Source organism: Sebastes umbrosus, chromosome 10, assembly GCF_015220745.1.
Source record: "Sebastes umbrosus isolate fSebUmb1 chromosome 10, fSebUmb1.pri, whole genome shotgun sequence".
Classification (NCBI taxonomy): domain Eukaryota; kingdom Metazoa; phylum Chordata; class Actinopteri; order Perciformes; family Sebastidae; genus Sebastes; species Sebastes umbrosus.
The window spans coordinates 23416862-23443519 of record NC_051278.1 but is presented as its reverse complement, the minus strand read 5'-3'; the positions used below and the strand labels follow the sequence as shown (position 1 = coordinate 23443519).

Here is a 26658-nt window from a genome sequence, read left to right as displayed (position 1 = left end):
GGGGTGAAAAGTGTATTTCTTTTTTTCTTTCCTTATTTGTTCATTTGTTACCTCAATGCAGAAAATGAGGAAGGGCTCTTTTTTAGAGGGCGACCAGAGCCCCCCAGAAGGTGGCGCCCTAGGCGACCGCCTATATTCTTTATGCCTTACAGCCCGGACACACCAGCAACGTCAAGAGCGCATGGCGGCTGTGTTACCTGTTGTTTTTTTATTTCGGCGTCCGCGTTAACAGGTTAGAGTAGCCACACATATTTTCCGGACAGTGTTCTAGAACATGCAGTGACTTGGAGAGCTCCATGAATGAATATAGTACAGAGTTTTAATTGTGGATTATTACTATTATTTACAAATTACCACAAGTTTCTTAACCTTTCTTGGTCTAAAATAAATATAAATGATATTTATAATGAAATGAAATGGCCATTAAAAGGCAAACTCTATGTAGAAAGAAAGGGCTGACAGCAGCAGCTGCAGCAGCAGACACACAGCTGAAATGCAGCTGGTGTGAACGCCTGATGCGTGAATCACGCAGCCACCACGCTCCTGGTGTTCCTGGTGTGTCCGAGGCTTTAAGCCGGCCCTGAGTGTATTGGATTGGAATCAAAGACTCAGCCTTTAAATAGGCCTATGCATTATTTTAATTAAACAATGAAAATTAAAATGACGGGTAATCATTATTACAACCCTGTCCGTCAAAATGATGGACAAAGACAAACTCTAACGCAACCACTGGTTCATGGAATTTCTTTTTGTTTTTAGGACATGAATGACTTCTCCCCCATCTTTACCCAAGACCTGTATAAGGGCATGGTGGCACCCAATGCAGAGAAAGGAACGGTCATCGCAACTGTTTTTGCTCAGGACCAAGACCCACCAGTGAGTATAAAAAATACATCTGTCATATGTCACACTCCATACATAAAACATGTAATGTACTCAACATTGGTGGTAACATTTCAAAGCACATGTAGCATGTTGACTCCATCTGTTTCTTTAATGAAGGTAGCAGCACACTACATGTTTTGCTCTCAGAACATCAGCCAATTGCAGCCGTAGCATTTCACGCTACGCATTTTAAAGATGTTTTCAATACTCCGATGTTCTCATTAGAGCTACAGCGCTGTGTGTATAGATCGTGTTGGCTTGTATGAGTCATCTATCAGTTGCCTCAGACAGCGTTATGTTTCCTCAGACTCCTTCACCCCACTATATCTGAGCAACTTCTCCTGGGACTGGAGCTATGAAGATGTATTTCTCCTTTTTATGGAATCTGCAAACCAAAGAACAAAATGACACAATGCCAAAGAGAAATTGTGACTGAGACTACATCATATGGCTTTTTTAGTTTATTGCTTTGAGTCTGCCAATAGCGTGCAATGTATATTGAGGATAGCACATGTCCAGAGAGTCTTTAATTCCAGATCATTCACCTCAGCTGAACTTCTTTTATTGGCACTACCACCCACCTTAATATTTTACCGCACTTGGTGAGTCAGCAAGTCTTCTTGCTCACATCTTCTCTTTCTTTTTGGTTATGCTACAGACTTTTTTTTCCCTTTATAGACACCTCACCAAACCAGCTTTTTCTCTTATAACACCATGTGTCTTTTCTTATTTATTTTCAAATTTTCTCTGTGAAAAAAAGGGAATAGGTATCCCCCAGTTACCTCCCTGCCCTGCCCTAATAACCTCCAACTCTGAAAGTGTTTTCCAGTGAAGTCCTGTGTGGCTGGACTCAATGCTTGTTATTAGTGGCCCTCCTGCTGATGGGATCTCACCAGGGCTGGGTGAGCTTATGTACTCTCCGCAGCACATAAACGCTGAGGGATATGGATGAATGTCTGTCCCAGCTGTGGGTGGTAAAACATCTCCAGAACGCCACAGTGACTGCTGTACATCTCACTTGTCTCTTCTCTTCTTCTCTCAGAGGGAGACTCTCCCTCCTCCTACATTTCCTGCCCACCCCCTCTCCACCTTGCTGTCTATGCAGCTTTGAAATCATTCTGTTTAATGTGAACTTTTCCCCTTATACAGGGTTTTATAGAGAAATCTTGTGCAGTAGACAATATCCAACAGTGCTGAGGCCAAAATAATAAGAAAGTAGGAATGCACCGATACCCATACCGATATCTGATATCAGGCTGATACTGACTCAAATAGCTGGATCGGATATCGTTGACAATGGGGTCGATCTGTTCTATGTTTATATATTATATACATTATATACTGGAATTTGAATTCCTGTTTATATTTTGATAAATGTGTTGCTGCATTAAAACGGTTTACAACTGAATTGTAATTCCTGTTAATTTTGAAGATTTTTACCAAGTTGCTGGTGTACGATTTATTAAAACAACCTCTTAGATTCAGATTTATTAGTCCCAGAGGAATACGTGTTTCCACAGCCAGTACACAGAAAAACACAAATAAACACACAGCAACACATAGCAACATAGAGACATACAGATCAAATATCACACAAGGAAGGAAGGAACAAAGCTCCAGCTGAAGCAAGCTCTTCTCCATCTCTGTATGTCCGACCAGATGGAGGTAATGTGAAGAGTTGGTGTAGGGGGGGTGATCAGTGTCATTTGATGTTGTGAGTGCCAGGCGTGTGATGGCTCTGATGTTCATATCTGATAGACTGGGTGTGGGAAGGCAGATCATTTTGGAGGCAGTGTGTGTGTGATGCTGGTAAGTTTGTCCTCGTTGTAGATGGTTAACATGGTGAAGAAGCAGGGGGATCAGAACAGCAGCATGAGTCGGATTATGCTTTTGTAAAGTAACAACATGAGGTTGGGGGCAACAGACAGTGCTCTGAGGTTTACGGATGACATGAAGTCTCTGCTGGGATCTTTTATGGATGTCAGTGATGTGCTGATCAAAACTGAGTTTATTGATGAGTCTGAGATATTTGAAGCTGCTCTACCGCTCAACTGTCTTGCCGTGAATGGAGGTGAGGTTCAGTCCAGTGGGGGGAGCGTTTGATGTGCTAATGACCAGTTCTTCTGTCTTGTCCACGTTCAGCTGCAGGTCAAGTTGTCAGTGCACCATTGTGTGAAGTGGAAAATGGAGTTTTGATAGACCATAACGGAGTTGTTGTCAATGAGAAGTCCAAGTATGGCAGTGTCATCAGAGTATTTGAAGTATGTAGTGATGGGTGAAGAGCCGGTTCAGTCATTAATGTAGAAGGGGTGTGAAGGAAGGAAGGGACTGAGGACACAGCAGAAGGGCTCCGGTGTTGGTGATGACGGTTGAGGATGTTACTCTGTCTATTCTAACAGCCTGTGGTCTGTTTATTATAATAAATAACAATACTATAAATTTATATCTATGTGTTTATTTGTTACATTTTGTTTTACAAAGTTAAGAAAGCAATGTTCAAGTCAAGCCTGATGTTGCCTTACACATACAGTAAAAGACTGATCCCAGTCACTTCCACACCGTGACACATACAGCTTATTAATTAAACACTGGTATCGGATCGGTACTCTCTATCGGCCGATCCCCAAAGCCAAAGTATCGCTATTGGGACTGAAAAAGTAGGATAATTACGGTAAAACCTGTATAAATCCACATTCGTATTCAGGGCAAAGGAGTGACCTTTAGACAGGACTCGCACACAGTCAGTAGAAAGAGGTGTTGGTTAAGCTTCGCCAGCTAAACCTCTGTGGCCGTAAGTGGTAGTCCTAAGGCCGTCTTCCACCTCGGTCTGCCCTTTTGTGTTTTGTTTTTTTGTGAACTGTGTCTGTTGCATTGTCTAAAAAAGGCAAATCTGACGTGGATGGCAGTTGCCTCATCATCCTTGCTAGCAGTGGCACTGTTAGGCAGGCTAAATGATACAGTGTCAGCTCGCCTGTTTCTGTAGGATGAACGAGTCGATGTGCGTGACCTGGAATATATTGTCCCGTCCTTGTAGTCCTGCTCTCTTCTGCTCTCTCCAGTAGTCAGAAAGTGTAATAGCGTGTAATTCCAATATATTGTCCTTTTTCAAGGAGTTTTTTTTTTTAAGATCTGGGTGAGAGGCCTCTGCCTCAGTGGTTTGTGATGATGTTGAACAAAGAATTTTTTACAATGGCACCATTGCCTTGTTCGTTGGTGAAGAAAACTGTGTTACTCGGTCTCCGTGACATCCTGACTTTAAAAAGACCTAGTGTACTTTCTGGAGCAGCAGAACGGAGCAGCTCTCCAGACTAAACCCCAAGCCACTGATAATGAAGAAAAAAAATAGAGAGTGCTGCACTGGGTCAATAAACTTGGTGTTGGTGATGTAGAAGTAAAAAATGTGATGCTCTTCAAGGATAGGGCAAGTAAGTAAGAATCAGAAAACTGACTGTCAAGCTTACTTTTAATGGAAGTCCATGGTATTGGTTGGCAGTCTGAAAAGCATCCGAGGCACTCTGATTGTAAGTCAAACATCCTTTATTGATACATGGATAACCAACACGTTTCTACTCTCTTCATCAGGGTATAAAGTGCAATTAGGACAGGTGTCATGTGACAAGAGGAAATCAGCATTATGTTACGATGAGCACAGTGGCTGCGAGTCAGACAGGGAGAGACTCGGGAAAGTGGTTTGACAGACAAAGGGATTAGATTTTCTCACAGGAGCTGAGTAACCCAGTCTCTTATTGACCTGAATTTGGGAGCTCAAAGCATTTTATTGACAGGATGCCTGTCATAGACACCTCATGGTTGAACAGGGCTTAGTCTACTGCTTGCTAAATACACACACACACACATTCTCTCTATTACACAGGCTCATAAAAACCTGCGCACACAAAGAAAGGAGCTTGTAGTCTTGATGCGACAAACATGAGCTGTGCATATTGTGTCTGAAGGTTATAATGGAGTAGACCGTTCCTTCTCTTATTTATTTCTACATTTTGGAAAGTGGGCACAATATCTATCCACCTGCACCTTGGGAGAACTGATACTAATGGTTTTTAAGAAAGGACTATTTTTGTCAGTGGCACTCAACACCTTAACCTCATTGTTAGTATCACCCCGACTGAGAGAGGAGATCACCATGGAGACGAAGAAGCTCTGTAGAGATTTGTAGAGTCACAGCAGAGAATGTTTACGGTTTAAGATTCCCATTTCTTCACCGGCCTTTTACTGACTTGCAAGTCAAATCTGCATAGACCACATAGATGTTAGAGAGTAGATGTAACATTACGTCATAACTTAATGGGATAACTGTCCGTCATTTTACCTGGGTATTGTTTACAATCGCCACCTATGGGCAGCAACTGGTTGTCAGCTGTTCAGCAGCTAATTACTTTACCAAAAGGACCAAAGAGACCAGGGAGGCTGGCATCACTTTCAAAACGTCAGTATGGAGTAGATGAAGGATTTATTTTTTTACTTATGGGTCAACTAAAATTACAAAAAGTTAGTGCTCTAGATAAATTTAATTAGTTACAATTTTTTTTAATGTTCGCTACGCTAACTTGGCTCAAAGGTAAAGTTTAGTAACATTAATTATAGTTATTAATATTACCCTAACAGTTGACCGTTAAGCAGCTGATTCCATGTCGATCGACTGTAAAATAAACATACAATATGTTAACGACAAGGAGAAGAATGAAAGACAATTGAGACGAGTCCATGAGAAGTTCTGCTGAAGGCATTAGCCTTTCCAAACAAAAATTACTTCACCCAATAAAACAACCCCTCATTTGCAGTTAGCAAGGCTCTTCAACCTCTGCTCTCAGCGTCAAAACAAACCCCAAACCGGTTGACTGGAAAAAACTGCAAAACAGGAAGTGACTGTAATTGCCTGCCTATAATATCCATAATAATGAATCTATTTGGGATTTCTACATAAAAGACATTGGTTAATGTAATTTATTAGCCATTCAGAATACCAAAGACAGTTATTAAATATTAAGTTTAGGCAAAATTGAAAAAATAAAATCTTTGTCTGCAATATAAATGCACAATTATGAGATTATATTAATGATTGAAAGCATAATTTGCTCTCTTGGAGCTATAATAACCAAAATTCTACCAACATCTTTGTTGTTGTTTTTTTTGTTCATTCTAGACCAACACAGTTGTCTTACACTCATTACTTTGAAAAATACAAGGATTATAAAGGACAACATAAGCCTCTTTCACCAGGTTCCAATTACATTAAGTTTAAAACTGGACCCAGGTAAGATGATGGCCATATGGTTCCATCCTGGAATAGCAAGTCATTACAACACGTCACATCTACTGTTTAATATCTATGATTAACCGTTTCACAACCCCCTACCAAATTAAGTTGTATGAATGTGTTGACTTTGCTGTTTTACACTCTCAGCTCGAGCCTTGCATCTGTGTTGTGTGTCTCTGAAGCATCATTCAGTGCTTCCCAGTGCTTCTGAGCCTGTTCTTTAATTCATGAACTGGCTATTCTGTACTAAAGAGAATTGGATTCTTATAATAAAAAAAGTATACAAGCAAAACAAAAATGCTCTATATTGCAATAAGGAAGAATTATTTTGATGCCAAAGTACTAAGTACTTTATGTCTACATTTGTTGTTGCTCATCTGCAATGTTAATAACACAGTGGGGTCACTCAGCGGTGGACATAAAACATTCATAATCTGTGAGTCAAATGCCAGACAAGAAAGGTGTTGTGTAGCTGAAAATGTGTGTAGATGGAGATGGACTGAGATGTTACTGTGACTAGAGTGCATTGAGTTCTTGACTCATTTCTGAGCCACTGTGAGTTTCAGGAAAATGTAGTCAAAGCTGGAAACACCAGTCACTTTGAAATGGTGCCGTATGCTCAGGAAAATACAAGATACAGTTATGAATGGTTTTGTGTTATAAGTGGGGGAAATTTCCTTATTATTAGTTATGTATTGGTTTGCTTTTCCTGATATTCTAAAGCTAAGTTAGACGTATGCCGTGGTGGATGAAGCATCTGAAAGCCACACATGAGTAGAAGTACAGATACAGTATCTATACAGAAAATGACTTTAGTAGAAGTTAAAGTCACCTATTAGAATATTACTTGAGTAAAAGTCTTAAAGTGTCTGATATTTACTGTACTTAGGTATCAAAACAAATAAAAAGTAGTACTTAAGTATTGAAAGTAAAAGTACAAGTAAATGATGTTGATAAAAAAGGCAAGCAAGTCAGATTCTATCCCTAAAAATGGAGGCTACATTACAATCGAAGAAACACGAGATGTTCACAACTTAAAGGATTTGCGGCCGTTAAGTCAACGAAAGTCAGCGTCCTGTTGCTCGCGCTCGCGCTCGCTCTACATAGACATGAACGAGCATCTGTCAAAATAGTGAGGCGACACACGTCAGCTAAAACCACAATATCACTCTATATTTCAGCTGCTTGTCAGTAATGTTAGCTGACCAGACGAAGGGTCTCTCCATGAATCAATGCTGATCCCAGCCTCCCGACCGCGACCGGAGGGAACGGGAGACACCGGAGTTTTGGTCGGCGACGATAACGTTTCTCGCTCCAGAGCCCTGTCACGTCACAAGACACGGGAAACCTCTGTTGGTCTGGAGGAGCTGCAGCAGTTATTTCTGCGCAAACATCCACTGTACATTCACTAGATATTATCAGAGCTAAACTAACTCTTCTGCAGTGTGGAGTGTGCGCGCATGAATGTGAGAGTGTAGCGAAAGAGCAAGTGAGAACAAGCGCGGTGTGCGAGTGAAGGAAAGCAGGCAGCGGAGCAGAATACAGCAGAGACTCCGGCCCTGGAGACCAAAGCTACAGTCTCCCCCGCATCCTCCGACCACAGCCAACACTCTTTAGCAAGACAGGCTTCACTAGATAGAACTTTGCGTTTTTGGTGCTTCCATGTTGTTTGTGTTGGAATCTTGTCTGAACAGCGTAGCCACACGCGAGCGCGCATGGGACACCGACACGCAATGATTTATACGTGTAAGAAGTTACAAACAGTCCCTTTAAGGTACATTTTGAAAAGATCAAAAATGTGTGATTAATCGCGATTAACTATGGACAATCATGCAATTAATCACAATTAAATATTTTAATGTATATATTACAAATATTTTAATATTTCAAAGTATTATTACTTTGTTACATTACACCACTGGACATATGGGTTTCAAAAGGCAAACCAGCGCGATACAAGTGGGAGGCACAATAACTAAAGTTTGGCTTCTGCCACTAAGTTGAATACAATGTATGTTTAGCCTCCTTGAGCAAAGTACTTTGAACTTTCTGTGCTCCCATCACTGTAGAGGTCTTGCTACTGAAGCCACTGTATTCGATTCTTCTGCAGGAGGTGCTTTTTTTTATTAATGGCCCTGTCCTGACATCCTTTCCATTTCATGTTAGAAAACAAGTTGAAGAGCTTTTAGAGATGGGGCCCTTTTTTCTGAGAATCCCCTTAGTGAATTCACTCAGTTTTGTAACCTCTTAGAGACGCATTTGTGTGAGTAAGCCTCCCAAGGGATCCACTGCTACTACAGGATTTACCTCTCTCTCTAGCCGCAGGTTCTTACCCCGTCCCTGGTGAGCAAAATCAGTGCAGGCAAGGGAGCAGAGCTTCAAAAAAGCTTATTAAAAATCAGACTGAATTTTGAGGTCCAAAGGGAAGAAATTAGAATAAAATAAGCTATAGAGATAATTAGTAATCAGCAACCATGATTACTGTTAATCAAAGGGTCATAATAAAGTCCAGGCTCTCGCTAATGAATGTAAGTGTGTTACTCTGGAGACTAAAGGGGTGGCTTTAATGGAGAAGTTTTTATTCCAAATGAAAGGGAAGAGGTCTGAATCAATGAATGACAGTGAGTTTACATTAGGCCGTCTGATGAAGAGTGAGACATTAGGGTAATTTTTCAGGTTACACAACCACTTCAGCTCTGTCCCATGATGAAAAAAATAAAATGTAACAATAATAGAGTTGTTTTCCTAGACAAATAATATTGCTACACCCTTATTGCTTGAATACATTTTACAGAACCTAATCACTTCGACACCCTCTCTCCATCTTCATGGCTTTATTTGAAAATGTGGAAGGTGGTGTCCAGATAAGTGGATTGATGTTCTTCTTTCTCCTTCCTCCAGGGTACTCCAGCCAGTTTTGTCCGCTACAGAGTGGACCTGGACAGGTCGCCGTACAGCGGGAGCATCTTTGATGTAGAAGAGGAAACTGGAAGAGTCATCACTAAGGTCAACCTCAATGAGGAGCCCAGTGTTACCTTTGAGGTGAGTGGCGGTGATTATGGTGACAATAACTGTGATTATCTGCTGCTACTTGTAATGTCTGTGTGTTGCTGCCAAGATGATAATGTTATTCTGATATTAGGTCAGAGACACTAAGTCCGGGAATTGTCCATTTATAGTGAATGTTTATACAGTTAGATTTGGCAGAAAAGGATCTGCCTTTTTGAGGGAGCTCTCAGGGAACACAAGCTAGTCCCTCTTAATAAACACACATGAACATGAAATCAACAATGCCAATCAACAATTAAATCAGCAATAGTAATTACAAAAATGTAGCACATCAGGAGGAGATCGGAGTGATGATGGAAGGAGCTAAGTGGTAGTGAGAGGTGTCAGGTTATACTGTCCACGCTGTACACCTGCATAATTATTATTGGACATTAGTGAAACAATAAGTGAAACCGCTGATGACAATCAACTAATGCACTTCAGCGATCTTCTTAATTTGGATGATTTTAAAAACAAAGGCAAATTTTAAAACGTTTTTAAAGGTGCAGTGAGTAGGATCGGCTGCATTTGGCAGTGAGGTTGCAGATTGCAACCAACTGGAATTTTACCCATGTGCCAAACGTGTAGGAGAACTACGGTGGGCGACGTGAAAAAAAAAAAACTGTGAAAACATGAATGGCCCTATCTAGAGTTGGTTTGTCCGCTCGGGGCTACTGTAGGAACGTGGCGGCCAGCTACATTAAGAGGACCCGCTCCGTATGTAGATATAAACAACTCATTCTAAGGTAACAAAAACACAACGATTCTTATTTTCAGTGTGATTGTACACTAAAGAAAACATACTTATTAATAATCTATTCCATTTCTGCGAATACAACCTCCTAAATGTTACACACTGTTGGCCACCTGAGGCACACGTGCCACCAATGGCACACTAACTATAAGTGTGCAAGAGAATTTTTTGGAAATGTTGAAGTGCCCTCTCATTCCAAAGAATTCTCTTGCACACTTATTGTTAGTGTGCCATTGGTGGCACATGTGCATCCGGTGGCCTACCGCTGGTATTGGGTTTAAAAAAAAAGTTTTTATTATTTATTTAACCTTTATTTAACCAAGAGTAAAAACTCATTGAGATTAAAAATCTCTTTTCCAAGAGTGTCCTGGCCAAGATAGGCAGAACCACAGTTACACGGTTGCAGACGTAAAACAAACTTAACAATTGAAAACGAAGACAAAGAGCAAATTACAGAATCATAAGGTGTCAACAAACATTCATCAATATTCAAAACATCTACAGCCAAAATGTATTCACATAGGGCTGCTCAGTATTAGTTTGTATTAATTTCAGATATGCACTGATGAAAGAGATTCCCAAACTTGATCCCAATTCATTTTCAGAATTGTATTTAGTATCACTGATCATATCAGCTATTCGTTCCATACCAATAAGATTCAAGTAAGCATGTTTCTATTGAGAAACTTTTTGGCTTACGCATCGTCCAATTTAACAAACTCATCCTTTTTGCAGCCGAAAAGGCTAAGCCTACTATTTTCCTTGCTTTTTTTTTCCTTAGCTGTGCAACCTTATACCCCTAGCAAGCAAACAACAAGACAGGGAGAGAGATTTATATTCATTATTACTGAAATCGAATGAAACACTTCTGCCCAAAGGGACTGGACTGCAGGACAGCACCACAACATATGAATCAAAGTTTCCACTCGTTCACAACCAGCCAGCAGAGATGAGAGGAGCTTGGATCTATTTATTTTAAGTCTGTAGGGAGTGATACATGCTCTATGAAAGATTTTCAATTATATAATTCTGAATCTGACTGACTGGCGGGTATAATTGATGATAACCTTATTATAATCATAATCATAATCATCATTACAATCTCATTCCATATCACAAATACAAGATTCTCAGGGTTCTTTGACACTGCATAGACACTTTCTATTTCTCATTGTTGATAGGGCTCTGCCTTGCATGTTTTAGTGTGCTATAAGTTGCAGTGAAGATCAGTGGGTCAGAAATATGCACGTTGACTTTTTAAAATCGAAAAAAACAGTTTTGAGGCATTATTACTGAATTGTCTCAGTGATAATGTCATTGCATCTCTTTGGTCTGTGACCAGTGCTATTGAGTTTGTTTTTTCGATTAAACAAATTCCCTCCTAAGTGCTCGCATAAAGATGTTTAGTAACTTAAAGGGATGGTTTGGGTGTTTTGAAGTGGGGTTGTATGAGGTACTTATCCATAGTCAGTGTATCACCTACAGTAGATGACAGTCGGCACGCCTCCAGTTTGGAGAAACAGACAGGAGCAATGTACTGCTGTGGACTGTCCACCTAAAAATATCAATATCAGATTAAGTGTATGCTATATTTAGAATATTTTCACCATTTACCTTGCTGTGAGATAGCTATACACAGTGTATGTTTATGACGGGGAACTGAAGCTGTTATCCATGCTCTTGCCAAAGCAGCCAGGCTCCATTTAAAAAAAACTGTAATTTTACTTTGCAGGACAAGGGGGTTGCTGGTCTACCGCTGCCTTGATCGGTTAGTTTGTTTGTGCTATTGTAAACCAGCATCCTCAGTGTTCTGCGAGGTAAAATTACTGGGTTTTTTTATTCTAAATATAGGGTACTTAAATTGATATTGATTTTTTTAGGTGAACCCTTTCCACAACAGTACATTACTTTGCTTCTGTGCGATAATTACTATCTGTTTCTCCAAGGACCTCATACAACCCCACTTCAAAATACCCAAACTATCCCTTTAAGGTGACTTAACATCGGCATATTTGTAGTTGTGAATAGGGGACCTCGGGATAGTAGGTCCTAATGCGAATGTGCCTCTTACAGCACACTCCCTTGTTGTCTGGCAACCTCTATCCTCTTTATTCTCGTCTCTTTTTTTTCCTCCTGTGTTTTTCTTTAAACATTTCTCTGTGTTTATTCTCTTTCTGCCTATCTCTCCCTCTCTGCCGCTCCACTCCCCCATGCTTCCCCCAGGCACCATTCTCCACAGTCTATGAATGTAGATCAATACATTCACACTCGCTCTCTGGGAGCTTTGCAGGCTGCTCGCCAGATCATATTTTGCCAGTCTGTCTTTATTAGGATTCCAAACATGTCTCAGAAAAAATGCCTGGCAACCTCAGAAAGAGAATTATTAGTAGTATGGTAAAAAAAAAAAAAAAAAAAAAAATTATAATAATTGTGTGTTGCTTTTGTGTGCTCTCCTGTCCGCTGCAGTTGTTCGTGATAGCCTATGATGATGGGGAGCCGGTGAAGACTAACAGCACGTTGGTGGAGATCACTGTTCTGCAGCCTTCCCGCATCCCAATCTTCACCCAGGAAGAGTACAGGTACGTCTCCTCCTTGACACACTGTTGATGCAGCTGCCTCTGCCTGTAAATTCACACATCAAAGAGCAGCTTAGGCTGTAGCGCCAGGCAGTGAGAGTGAAAAAGGCTGGAGGAAGTGGACAAAGAATCTTAAAAACACCTTGACACACATTTACATGTGGTCACATCTATCTTCCATTCAGCTTCTGTTATACTTTGATTAATATTTAATCACTAGGTGAATTATATATGCTGCCTTGAACTGCCCGAAAATTACCGTGAAGTCACTATTCTTCATGCATTTATTATGTTTGTGATAACGATGGCTATCTGCGCATTATTGTGCTCACCCAGCAAAGTTTTGATTCTGCGTCTCCGTCTTTATCACGCTGTCTTTTCCGTGCATGACTGATTAATGAGTTTGTGAGTATAAATATGCATTAGAGCTTCGGGGTAGATGCCGCAGATCATCTCTGCTGTAAACCACATTTGTTTCTCTCCGAGGGTAAAGCCGAGCTTCCCTCTGAGTTTATTAAGAGTCTTTTTTTGACAAGATTAAGTGTTTAGACTGTTAAACTGGCAGAGAGGGATGCTGGATGAGGGAACATAATCTATAGTGCTCTCTGAGATGACTGGCTGCTATGCATGTGATATACGGCTGTGCCAGGTCAGGGCTGGGTGGAGTTTGTCTGTACTGACGGCGCTGCGACTCAGGAGGAGGCCAAGAAGTCATTTATAATTAAGAATAAAAATTGATTATATCAACACTCCAGCTGAAGCTGCTTTGAAAAATCTTCCATGATGAGAGGGAGCCTATTTCGTTGTGCCGCAGTACTGGAGGTACCTGTCTGCACCGTTCAGGAGATTCTCGCCAGACTGTGAAGGTCTGATGGCAAAGTTGCCTGGCACGATGTAGGTCTCTGGGAGCTTAAAGCAAAGCTTGTTTTAAGTGGATTGTTTTACTAACTTGCATGTCAGTCAAAGTAGGGATTCTTGGCAGACTATCTCCTGTAACAGAATTTGATATTCCTTTATGCATAAGAGACAGGGAATGTAAGTCCTGCCCAACCTGTCAACACATGAAGTGAGGGCTTTGTGTGTCTTTGTTTGTGCACAGGTATGCCTTTCTGCCTATCTCACTTGTTTTTTGTGAATGTGTGCCTCGATTCGACTGTTATCAGGCCATTAAAGAGGCGTTATCAGTCGCTATAAGCACCATAGATGTGGGTCATTAGGGGCCTACTACGCCTACTACGTTGTAAAAGTGAAAGTGAAACTTAAAAGCAACACGTTCTAACACACTGAATGAAACTTTACCTTTGAACACAAACAAAAAGGCTTCTTTAGGTTTAGGCAGCAAAAATAAAACTTTAGGTTTAGGCAACATAAATACAACTTCTTTAGGTTTAGGCAATAAAACTACAACTTCTTTAGATCTAGGCAACAAAACTACAACTTATTTAGATTTAGGCAACCAAATACAACTTCTCTAGGTTTAGGCAACAAAAATACAACTTCTTTAGATTTAGGCAACAAAATTGCAAATCCTTTAGGCGAAGGCAACAAAACTACCACTTCTTTAGGTTTAGGCAAAAAAAACACTTAGTTAAGTTTAGGGAAAAACATTGTGTTTTGGGTTAAAATAACTACGAACACAAAGATAACAACACATTGCTGGTTTCACACGGGATGCAAACTCCGGACTTGTGGGTGATAACCCTGTGTTTTGTGTCCCATCCATCGTCCCTGACTTCCACCTCTCATGGAATTTCACACTGTCTATACTACAGCGCTAGAGGTCACTGTTGTCTTCTTTAATACCTTATTTTGGTGATCTACCATGTGAATAGATGATAAAACCTGCTAGTGGGTGTAGTAGGCCCCTATTAATTCGCATCTATGTCGCTTATAGCGACTGATAATGCCTATTTAATAGCCTGATAACGGTCTAATCAGTTGGCCTGTATGTGTGGGTACTTGTGTTTTTCCTAATACAGATGAGTGTGTGTGCATTGCATACATCCTTTGTAATCCAGCACTTTGAGTGTGCTCTCACGTTCTCCCGTTGCTCAGCTTTATTCAGTGATTGATACACCGGCACAGCAGCAGAGCCGTTGAAAGGCCATTGATTAACGCTTTGAATGAGTGCCCTGTGTGACACACACACACACACACGCAGACACACACAAAGAGGGTCGGGACCATAGGCGCAGACCTCTGTAGGGTGTCACATTGACAGTGCCAGCAACACGCAGTGGCAGGTCTGCTGTAAATTGTGAGCCATGAAAGCATTAAGCAGGTGCTCGGGTCTCTCCTGCTGGACAAGGCTCTCTCCAGTGGAGAGCGTCCAATCTGCTCGCTCTGCGATGAGCTGTCTCCTCATTCCTCGCCTCTCTATCTCTCCCCATCGTCCTCTCCCTGAGGAACCTTCTGAACACAAATCACTCTCTAAACGTCCACAGAAGATCTCGTCTGTCTCTGTAAAGGCAGTTAGTTATGGCGGCAATCAGGTAAGCTATGCCTACAGCTCCAGAGCACACAATTAAAACAACTCTGCAGGGCTTTGGCTGACTTAATGATTTCTGCTCCTGCTTTATGGTTGGTCCCCTCCATCTGTCAGAGGGAAATGAGGGGCTCCTAGTCATTGTTGGTTAAAATAAATGGCTGGTACTGTAGCTGCTACAGTAGCAGCATGATGCCACTTGTTTTTCTAAAGGTTTGAGCAAAACACCTTTTGTTGTTTCTGCAGAAATACAAATGATGTATTTAGAATTTTACAACCACTCCGAAGTTATTCCAATGGCTCTGCGTTGGCGACAGCCGTGGCCGGAGGCTTTATGTTTTCAGGTTGTCCGTCTGTCCGTCCGTTCGGTCCATTTCTGTGAACGCAATATTCAATTCAATTAAAAATATTTGTATATAGCGTCAAATCATAACAGAGGTTATCTCAAGGAACACCTGAAGGGAATTCCTTCAAATTTAGCACAAATGTCCACTTGGACTCAAGAATGAACTGATTCGAATTTGGTGGTCAAAGGTCACTGTGACCTCACAAAACACGTTTTTGGCCATAACTCACAAATTCATGCTAATTATGACAATTTCACACACATGTCTAACAGGATAAAATTGTGAAGTGGTGACATTTCGGACATGTAAACTGCAGCTTGAATTGTTGGCGGAAACATACAACCGCAAGGCGCTAATTCTAGTTAAATCTGTATTAAAGGTACAATGTGTGTATTTGGTGGCATCTAGTGGTGTGGTTGCAGATTGCAACCAACTGAGTACCTCTCCAATCACTCCTCCCTTTCCAAGACTGTGGTAACGTGAGACACCGAGTTCAAAACCGTGTTAACGCCGTTCGCCTCGCTCAGAAGCCATCTTTACAGTACAACTTCAGTATGTAGCAATCGAACCAGACTGCGGCTGGCGGCACCACGGATTTGCACTCAGCTCAAGTTGCCTCAGAACCTACTTTACAAGCTTGTCGAAAAACTACAATGGCCTTCAGGTAAGATAAAAACATGAAAGGCTCTCTCTAGAGCCAGTGTTTGGTTTGTCTGTTCTTGGCTACTGTAGAAACATGGCGGACTCCGTGAAGAGAACCCGCTATGTAGATATGAAGGGCTCAGTTTGTATGTGAAAAGCAAGTGACTCAGTTTTATGTGGAAAGGTTACTTGTAGTGCTGAATCTACAGAGAATTGTCACCCAACTCTGCAGCTTTACACAGCTTTCAGCCACTTCACTCGCTGTTTTAGTTCTCTAGACCACAAATAGACTATATGAGTCTAACCGCCCTTATCAACCACCCATATAATACTGCAGTATAACACTGACATGAACACTACCTTCCCAGTATGAAACGAAATCCACGAGTGGATAATGAACTTACATTCATCAAGTGCCCAGAAATGAGCCCAATGAAATGGCCATGTTGGTCTGTATCTGCTGAGTATATACTGTATGTGCTAATATATTATATATATATATATATATATATATATTACACTTTGATAAGCCAACAGTATTTTATGGCTACCATCGGGGGTTCTTTAATTTCTCTGAAAGTCTTTCTGCGCCTATTAGCCCTACACAATTCTGTATTCTTTGTCTGTATCTAAACAGAAACACAGCAAACGCTATAACTGTGACTAGTATTTATAAGTATATCTGATATTTTTATACCACCATTTTTATCATTGATCACTGATTTTCATCACCTGCCAAAACTTTAGCCTTTCAAAAACTACAGAATTATATCAACTCTATAGCCATACCCTTGTGCCTATACCTATTGGGAGGGATTTCCTGGTAATTTCCTGGGCTTTGATAGCGTCATCTTCATAGCTGCATGATCTGCTGCAGCTATGGCAAAGATTTTTGCAAAATATGTATATGGTTTTAACTGTCATCATCATCATATTTCTTTATTCTCATTGATTTTGTTCTTGTTTTTTCTCCAAAGCTTTTTCTTTTACCCTGTTACATTTATATCTCTCAGAAACACAGTAGATATCTGATATCAATTCCTTGACACCCACAGTCTTCAGCCCTTCTCCAAAATTTGAAATTAGCAAATAACGCTTTTAACACACTAAATTTAGCTTTCTTAAACATCAGGTGTGTGGCAGGCATTTTGAATGAATTATTTAATAAGCACTGTCTTGATTTAATGTTTTTAAATGATGTCTAGCTGAGCAGAGAATTAAGTCACATTGCCTCTGTGTGTGTTGTAATCCGAGCTTCTCCGTGCTTTGTTGACATAGTCGGGCCAGCAGCGCATGCTTTTAGTGCATGTGAGCTTGCCCCACTGGCTAGCACACGGCCGCCGCTCTGCACTGCGCTCATACACTGGTTACGGAAGTGTAGCACCCACCGTCCGGTTGCCCCCCCCACCCCCAGGTTAACACTGTTAGCTCTTTCAGCAGTGTTGCTGTTGTTTTCACTGTTAGCAAAGTTAAAGCCGCCGGCTCAGCTGTCGCCATGTTGAGAGCCGTGCGGAGGCAATAGAAATTATGTTGCATTTAGCACCTTTAATGTATTCCTGTCTTAAAGCACTTGGCTTTGCCCTGTTGTTGAAAATTGCTTTTCAAATAAACTTGCCTTGTCTTGCCTGCGCAGAGTTAGTCATTTGATGTCATTATTTGATGCAGCCACGGGAGAAATCACCTTTTATTATTACCTGTTAAGTGAAATAAAGCAGGACTATGATCATTGCATAGATGTATGAATCACAATTATGATTAATCATACAGCCCTACCAACTACTAGTCAAAAATCACTTAAACCACTTTTAACTATTTGTGTTATTATTTAATGGCTTTTATAATGGCTTTTTTATATTTCATATTGAATATGTGAGGGGGGCGCGGGGGGTTTGGAGCCCTATCATTAAGCTACTGTGAATGGCTCATTTGCATGGAACTCACGGACACAACCCTTTGGGGTAGTCTTTAGCACTGGGCACATGGGAAAGGAATGAATATGTATTTTTCCCCTGTGTGAGATGAGGAGGGGTAAGCTGCTATCCACCATTGTCCAACTCTGTGAATTCCCTCCTCTCATACTGAGGCTTTTTCTCTGGCCCGATGTTGCAAACCTGTGGTCTGAGCAGTTTTCCGTGCTGCTTATCTCCCCCGCAGCACTTCCTCTTCCAAATCTACTCCAAATCACATGAGACTTTTGCCTCAGCGCTCCTGAGTATGTCATTTTGCTCTCCTCCTCATTTCACCCCCACAAGCCCTCCCCATCCCCAGAGTTTTTCCTCTCAGCTTATATCTCTCTCTGTCAGTTTCTTTCTCACGTTGTCGTCCTTTTTCTTCTCTCCTCAATGTACAGTCGGTAGCCCTTCATTTTCTCCTCAGCGAGTGGGTGAATTTCTTTCTGTGTGGGTATATGTGATTCTGTGCTCACACTTGGATTTGTGCATTTCTCCTCATAAAGTTATCACTCAATTGGCGTACGTTTTGAGACCAACTCTCATTTAAACACATGCAACTGGAGGTTTGTGTCCATATTAATATTAGGGCTGTCAAAGTTAATGCGATAATAACGCGTTAACGCAAATTTGTTTTAACGCCACTAATTTCTTTAACGCATTAAAGCAACTTACAACTTTTAGGTTGTTGCGGACTCAGGTTTTCTAGTTTCATATGATGCCAGTATCTCCACTCTACCTTTAAAACTAAGGAATCCATTGGTACCAACAATATAATACTAGGCGAGGATAAATAACTCTCCAAACATATGCTAAATTTTGGTGAGGAAAAACTGGCATGGCCATTTTCAAAGTGCTCCCTTGACCTCTGACCTCAAGATATATGACTGAAAATGGGTTAATGGGTACCCACGAGTCTCCCCTTTACAGACATGCCCACTTTATGATAATCACATGCAGTTTGGGGCAAGTCATAGTCATGCGATTTGCTGTTTGTCTCACAACGCTTGCCGTTTATATTGTTAAGCGTCTTTGAGTTCCTGAAAAGTGCTATATAAGGCAAATTTATTGTTATTATTATTATTATTAAGTCAGCACACTGACAGCTGTTGTTGAATGTTGAGCTTCAGTTTGCCATTTTATTATTTGAGCATATATTTTTAATGCTAAATGTAGTACCTGTGAGGGTTTCTGGACAATATTTGTCATGCTTTTGTGTTGTTAATTGATTTCCAGTAATAAATATATACATACATTTGCATAAAGCAGGCATATTTGTCCACTCCCATGTTGATAAGAGTATTAATTACTTGACAAAGCTCCCTTTAAGATACATTTTTAACTGAAAAAATGTCAGATTAATTTGTGATTATTTGCAATTAACTATGGACAATCATGTGATTAATCACAATGAAATATTTGAATGGATTTACAGCCCTAATTATTTACAGTACATCTAGTTTTTTTTTTTAATATAGCATATATCATAAGAGGTAGGTGTTTGTAGGCTACCTCCGTAACATATTTCAAGAGCTGGTCTTTTTAATGATTGAAGAGGATATTTTTGGGAGTGAAATGTCACGCCATTGTTTAGTTCGCTGTAGTCGCAGACAGCAGATGTTGTGCCATACCTGTCGCATTAATATGCAGTCTGTCAAAGTGAGAAGAGCGCCACGCAGCTCATTATTGAGCGATGCTCTTAGTTATACTGTTAGCATAGTAAACAGTGTCAACATTGAGTATTACTACAATCCACAACATGCTGTCACTATATGCTTGCCGCCCCTCTAATTACACAATTAGTGACAGTATGCCATAATGACTGTGTAGGCATATAGTTTGCTCCTCCATGCTTACATCCACAAGCACATAAATAGAACATTTCCTTGGTTGCAGCCTGTACTCTTAAAGGTGCATTTTGTATGTAATAGAGAGTTTTCTCAAACTTGAGACATAGACTTTTCCCATTTCTCCATTAGACAGCGTTACTCTGGCCATTAATGTGAATGTCAGCGGTAATAGCTCAAACTGTGTAATGTTATACAGCACGTCTCTTTCCTGCAGTTTTGTTGATGTTTGCAGGCCATGGAGACTGCCTGTGTAAATTTTCTGCGGATGCCTGACCACAGTGTGACCGTTGATTTAATGTTCTCAGCAGTCTCACTCACAAATGGCTGCACAGTACTTGGAGTAGACATATCCTGTAGCTTGAAATACCAGCCCCACTGGACTTCACAACCATTAGGCTCTAATAAAAAAAAGCAATAAATTGCTCAGCAAATGAAAGAGAAAAAAAACAAACATTGCTGCTCATTTTAGAAGAATTAAAGCCGTTTCACACCGAGCATGGATTTTTGTCTGAAAAATTTGCACGAGTATTTATAAGAACTGATTTTGTGGGTTCTTATGAATGCTTGCACAAACCCTGCGGAACATTTGTGCGGGGGAAAAAATATTCGGACGGACCTTGCCTTCAGCGGATTTCCACCTGCAGAAATATATGTTTGACCAATAAAATCCTTTGTTCCAACTGGTCCAAAGGGACATTTTTCAAACTATTGGTGTTTCGGAATGACAATGCCGTCCCCTTCTCAACACTCAATAATGTACGACAAACACTACTACCTCAACAACCAAATAAAGGACAATATATGGCTTGAGATCGCCCAGCAGCTGGGATACGATGAAGATGGTAATATAGCTGATTAACGTTATATGTTGGTCACGGAACGGGGCTAGCTACAACAGCTACAGTAGGCATCACATTTGGGGTTGGATTAGTTTTGTATTGTGTAGTTAATGCTAGCCCCGTAGACATTCTCTGTCTGGATAGGTTTTTATTGTGTGGCGTGCACACAGGCACTATTTAGGAGGAAACTCACTACAAAGATGGAACACGGCAACACGGATAATTTGCACCGGACCCGGTGTGCGTAGTTGTCAATGCAGAAAATGTACATGCAGATTTTACGCATTCCCGCACCACATTTTCTCATTGCACTGGTGAGAAACGTCTCCTAAAAGGAAGACGACTACTCAACTCATGTCCCCTCAATCATCTCTTCCTGACATCTGGAGGAAAATAGCATTTATCATTTTTAGAGAAAACAAATCCATCCATATCTCATTTCCAACTCAGACAAGGCTGTAATTCTCACATAATTAGGCAGATGACATGCTTTCATAGCATACAGCTCTTTTATTGGCAGCCTTCTCGCAACTGTTGTCTTGCCAGACGTGTTTACAAGTCATGGAGGTGCTCGAAGCCTACTCATCTTCGCTCATTGCCAGGCATTTAAAGGGTTAGCTGTAAACCCTACAGTGTGCTCTCCCACACACTCGTCGTCATGCCTCACTGCAAATGTTAAAAAAGCAACCTCAGCCCTCTCTATTTCTTTCTATTCATCCATCCATCTATCATTCCATCCTCCCTTCCTCGGAATCACAGCTATAAGATGTGGAGAGCTTTCATACTCTTGAAGGGCATGATTGATTTTCAGCCGTAGGTTTGAATCTGCTGCCCTGAGTCTTGAACCTCTAAGCATCGAGAGCACACTGACCTTTCACTTGTCTCTGCTAAGTAGGCAGGCATCACTTGGCTGTCGAAAAGCCGGAAAGTCACACTCATTGCACACATTCCACATATCCGCTAAAGGTCGGTGCCGAATGCCGGGGAAGAAAAGCAGTGTGACCTATTATTAAAGGCTAAATTTCCAGATAATTGTCAGTAACTATAAATAGTATGTACGGATGCAAACTATCTAATCCAATGCATGCTGCTGAATAATTTGGATTTCTGAAGTGTTTCAAGAGCTATTTCCAGCTAGAAGGGTCAGCAGTTGCATTATCCGATATTACTGAGAGTGATGGTGAAGCAGGGCATTATTGCATGAGCTGTTGTGTAAGCTTTGGTACAAATGAAAGTACTCCTCTTACATCTGACGTGCCCGCTTTCACCGGTGCTTAATTTTTGTGACATGCAAGTTATTTTGCCTCTATAATTTCCATAATTTTAACAGAACAATGGATGATAAGCAACACAACAGAGGAACTGTGAGGGACAAGTGCAATTTAAGGGTTTTATTTACACAAATTTCAATGTCTATGACATAACAAACACAGCAGTTTACTCAAACACATTAACAGTTAACGGGGCAACATAACGCAGCTCTCTCTATCCTCGTATGAACTAATTTCCAAATCAGAAATTGAGCTTCAGGCATGACTTATGAACAAACTGAGAGACAAAAGGGGAACATTTACACCTGTCTGGCCTGACTCTGAACACAAAAGAGGGGATGAGGGAACTTACTAAGCTAAAGTAAAGGGATCATTTTAACAATAACTTTAAATAGGTTTTCAGTTTAACCAATATTACTTTGCTCTGTGTGATTTAGGAATAGAATTCATATTTGATATGACAAATATGAAGTTATGACTTAAGAGCTCTTTTGTACTTGTAAATGACTACTATGAACATTCCCTAATGACCAAGTAAAGGTAAAATTAAACATTCTATGCACCTAATGCCACATTCATGTCAAATCAGAGTTATTGTAATTACGAGTTTCCAACTTGCAAATGGCATTCACGTCTACATCTAAGTAATAATTACATAATTACGGCAGGGAAGCTCAGATTTTTCTGAAAGCTGCGCTACAGCTGACTTGGCACTTAACACTAGGACCGCCATAGCCCACGCCATTTATCATTGTGGTTCCAAAATTTGAATTATAGCGTCATTGTTTATCATATGTTTCCCTCCTGCCCTGACTTTTTTTCTAAATGCCTATTCTGCACATTCCTGTATTGTCATATTGATCGAATAACATTTAGAAAACCAAATAGATGGGTTTTTGGTGTTCTTTTTTTTATGACAAAAGCCCTATTTAGTCCACAGGAGTAACGCTGATTAACGTTGATCCCCTCTTCCGGTAGCCTAATCGATATATTTGCATAATCGCCGTATATGCGCACTGATACAATGAATGGGACAGAGAAACTAATTTGCATACCAATATTCACCCACATGCACTTATAATCACACTAATATATGTAGACCCACAGTGTTCATCACATCATATGTGTAAAATATCAGAAATGAAAGCGAAAATAATCTCACAATTTGTCTAACTTTAAAAGTTGTTTCCCGTGTGCGCATATATAATTAGAGTTTTACCAAATAGAACGATGCTTCATTCATAACATTGACATTTTAATTATTATTAGTAATAACTTACAGAAACATTGCATGCAGTCTACGAGCAACGCGGCACTCCGTCCTCTCTCTATAATTGTCCCAGTTTACAAAAGATGTTTTTATCTAACGAAATATTCTGCTTCAATCCGTATTTGTTGGCTTTTAGCCTTTCAAAAACAACATTTTGTCCCATGTTCTACAATACTTTTGCTTCACCATGGACTATTACTGCATCGGGTGGCAGCTTCAAAATATTTTTTTTCATAGATATCATATGAAAATAGCCCAATTTACACTGCTAAGAGTATACCAGTTGTATGTAGGTTCTAACTGAAAGTTATCTGACTGTGTATGATGTGTGGGGGCTGCTCATCATCTGATGTCATCGCTTCGCTATGGAAACATAGCGGCACAGCCTGAGTCATCCCAGAGAGCTAAAGACATGGGCACTGATGAGGCGCGAATGGCCCATCAGGGCGAATAAAAGGATACGGATGCTATTTGGCGTGGGATTTGGAGAAATAAGTACCCCTAAAGATCCAGACGGTTCTTGTGTTAATATTACGGAAGTGCCTAAAAATCCGCCAGAGACTGCCGTTCAGTGTAATTAAACCAAAATGTAATGGATATTGTGTTTTATTATCACAGCATTACAATCCTCACGTGACCTTCTCTGTAATCATACAGCTTCCTTGACGACATGAATGCCCACACATTGTTAAAATTGGAATCTTTCCCATCTCTGCCATTCCTCCCATAATAAGTGAACATGGCATAAGAGACTGGGCCCCTACTGGAAACAGTCAAAAATGGTTTCTGTAATTTGTGGTGGCCCGTCCAACACACAGTTTTGGTTACTGATATTTCCTGCAGCATTCTGCTAGTTAGAGAGGTGTTTCTGTGGATCGGGCCTCCAGGTGTTGGTGTGGTGGAATAGATCATTTGGGCATGAGCAGCAATTTGACAGTAAAACATGCACGATGGCATCAGTACCTACATGGCACCGTGGAATATCACATTGCAAGCCTCAATGGCTGGGCCAGTTTGGACAACACACTCATCCCCCAGCGTCCAAAAAATCACGGGCCAGGTCCCCTCCTGTGTGCTAAATGACCCAGTGGAAGATATGTGAAGTGATGTCCTGTGGGCTGACATGGTTAAGCTGGCACAGAATGGCACAACTGCCTGGCTGCACAGTAAATGTTGTTTCTCCAGCTTTGCTAATGTTTTCCATCTTGCCCTCCAGAAGACATATTTGATTGAAGTCCCCTTTCTTTCTTGTGGAACTCAGAAAAATGGCTCAGTGTGAAAACAAAAGAAACTCTGGGTCTGGTGTGGCAAGATAAGTGATCAGAGGAATAGCTCAGGGAGGAACATGATCAGACGAGGGGTTGTAAACATTTCTTGTTTTATAGAACACGGTGGTTTAATGTGAATACTTGCTGAAGCATTGCTTCGTGTCAGAGGTGTTGGGTTTCTGAGATGTTTGTGAGCACCAGAGCAATTTTTTATTTTTTTTTTTTAAATCCTCTTAGCAAGTGTGAGTCAGCAGCTCATAAAGGTTATGCGCTAATATCTGCTAGTGTTGAATTTGGTTTACAACTGAGAGAGCATTTGCTGGAGGAGGTGATGAATTGTTCATTTGTACACAATTTTAGGAATTTGAGAAAGCCTCGATTTGGTATAGATATAACGTATAATAATAGTTTTGACTTGAAGCTAGGGATAATGTTGTGTTTGAAAGCTGCAGGGCTTTCATATTTAGCATAAGCTGTGCAGTGCTGGGAAGCTGGAAAGACAAATTTACACTTAATGCATAACAAAAATTCCACTTTTAGATGAGCACTTGCTGCAGAATCATTTTGAAATCATCCTTTATTAGCAGGGCCATTGCCTTGTCTTGGGGTCTCAACAATTATGAAATATCTTGAAATACATTGCCAATTAAAATTGATATATAAGTAAGAAATTGTGACAATAATTCATGGAATAGGTTACACATTCCATTCCGTACATTCCGTTCTTATTGATAACTTTTTTTATGTAGACAATTTTTTTTAAAATAATTCATCCACAGAGCCTTTAGAAAGGTGCCAAATGAAAGTATGGCTTTTCCTGAAAAAAATTATTAGGATTGTGAATGAATCATGTTAAACTTTTTGATGGGTCCAAAATTAATGTTTTGTTTATCTTTGTGGAAGATATCTGACATTTGGTTCCCAATTCTAACGAGGCTTGTGAGCCAATAGTATAATGACGTTGGTATCATGTGGTATCTCTGGGTCGTCAGTTAGTGCGGAAAAAAATGGATGAATGGCTTAGTTTGACAGTAAGTGTCTGGCAACGACTTGTTGTGAAGTAAATGCAATGGAACAGGGGAGGGAGAATGCAGCATCTAGTGGCTGAATGTTATCAATGTTATCGATAGCACCTTTAAACTCTTTTTCATAGACTTGTCATTAGTCATTTATAGAGAGTATATGTACTTGAGTTGGCCTTCTCTGTCTTCTGTAATAGATTGTTAATGACAATGTGGATACTGACTTTTACTATTGCACTGTCCTTGGATTAAGATAGAATGTTTATATTGGCAATCAATGTGCAAACATTTATTACGATTACAATCTAAACATCAAATATCTAACAGTAAACCTATGTCAATGTCACTAAACCGTACATGACAATGATGGTGTAAGCAATATTTTATATAGCTTTTTAGCTAACACTTTAGAGAGAGTAACCACAATAAATGCTAAGGTGCAAGAAGACCAAGATAATTCAATAATAATCAAGAGAAGAAGAAGTAGAAAAAGAAGAAGAAGGAGGAGGAGGCTCAGCAGCGATATTACTTACTGAAAATGGTTTACCATCAAGGATTTGATCTAAGGAAAATAAGTAGTAAAATGCAGTATTCTTCATTGTTGTTGAAAGCATATGCACATACATATCCATAAATGCATATACAGTATATAATAAATCTTCATAACCTGCCATGTTTTTGCTCCTGAGCATTTTTTATGCAAAAAGACAAGTTCACCTGAAGCACTCAAAAAATGTTGTCACTTATCCCTATCGGTATCTGGCCATGCAGGTATTATGTTTTTAGGTTTTATGTGCCATGGTTTTGAGTTGAGATATCTGCCTTTAGATTTCTGTCACTACCACGATACATTTGAAAACAAGTTAAACAACGTCCTTGTTTCTCTGGATAATTCACAGACTTCACTTTAACAGATTTAATTAGAACTATTCTTTGGTTAAAAATAGCCTCGTACGTACTGTACATATACAAGACTTGCACTCTGATGATGTACATCAACAAATACATAAAGAGCTTTCCATACATCACACCAGAATGCAGAAAGACCTTCATCTGCCATCACACTCTACACTATATTATAATGTACATTTTTTCATTTCAATAGCTGTTTTGTATTGTAGTGGGCAGCACAGAGCTTTTGTGGAGGATGTGTGCTCCCTGCATCCTTTATGAA

General features: G+C 40.3%; 1 protein-coding gene across 10 annotated transcripts in view; it reads left to right on the top strand.

The window, feature by feature from the left end:
* LOC119495340 (protocadherin-15-like) overlaps positions 1-26658 on the top strand; it is a 306048-nt gene that overhangs the window by 219492 nt on the left and 59898 nt on the right. For all 10 annotated transcript variants that reach the window (XR_005208451.1, XR_005208452.1, XM_037781707.1 and 7 more), the window contains 3 exons: positions 760-876; positions 9065-9205; positions 12432-12544. Coding sequence is in view for 8 of the 10 variants with exons in the window: in XM_037781707.1 (XP_037637635.1) it covers positions 760-876; positions 9065-9205; positions 12432-12544 (371 nt within the window). In the remaining 2 variants the exon portion in view is untranslated. The remainder of the gene's footprint in view (positions 1-759; positions 877-9064; positions 9206-12431; positions 12545-26658) is intronic.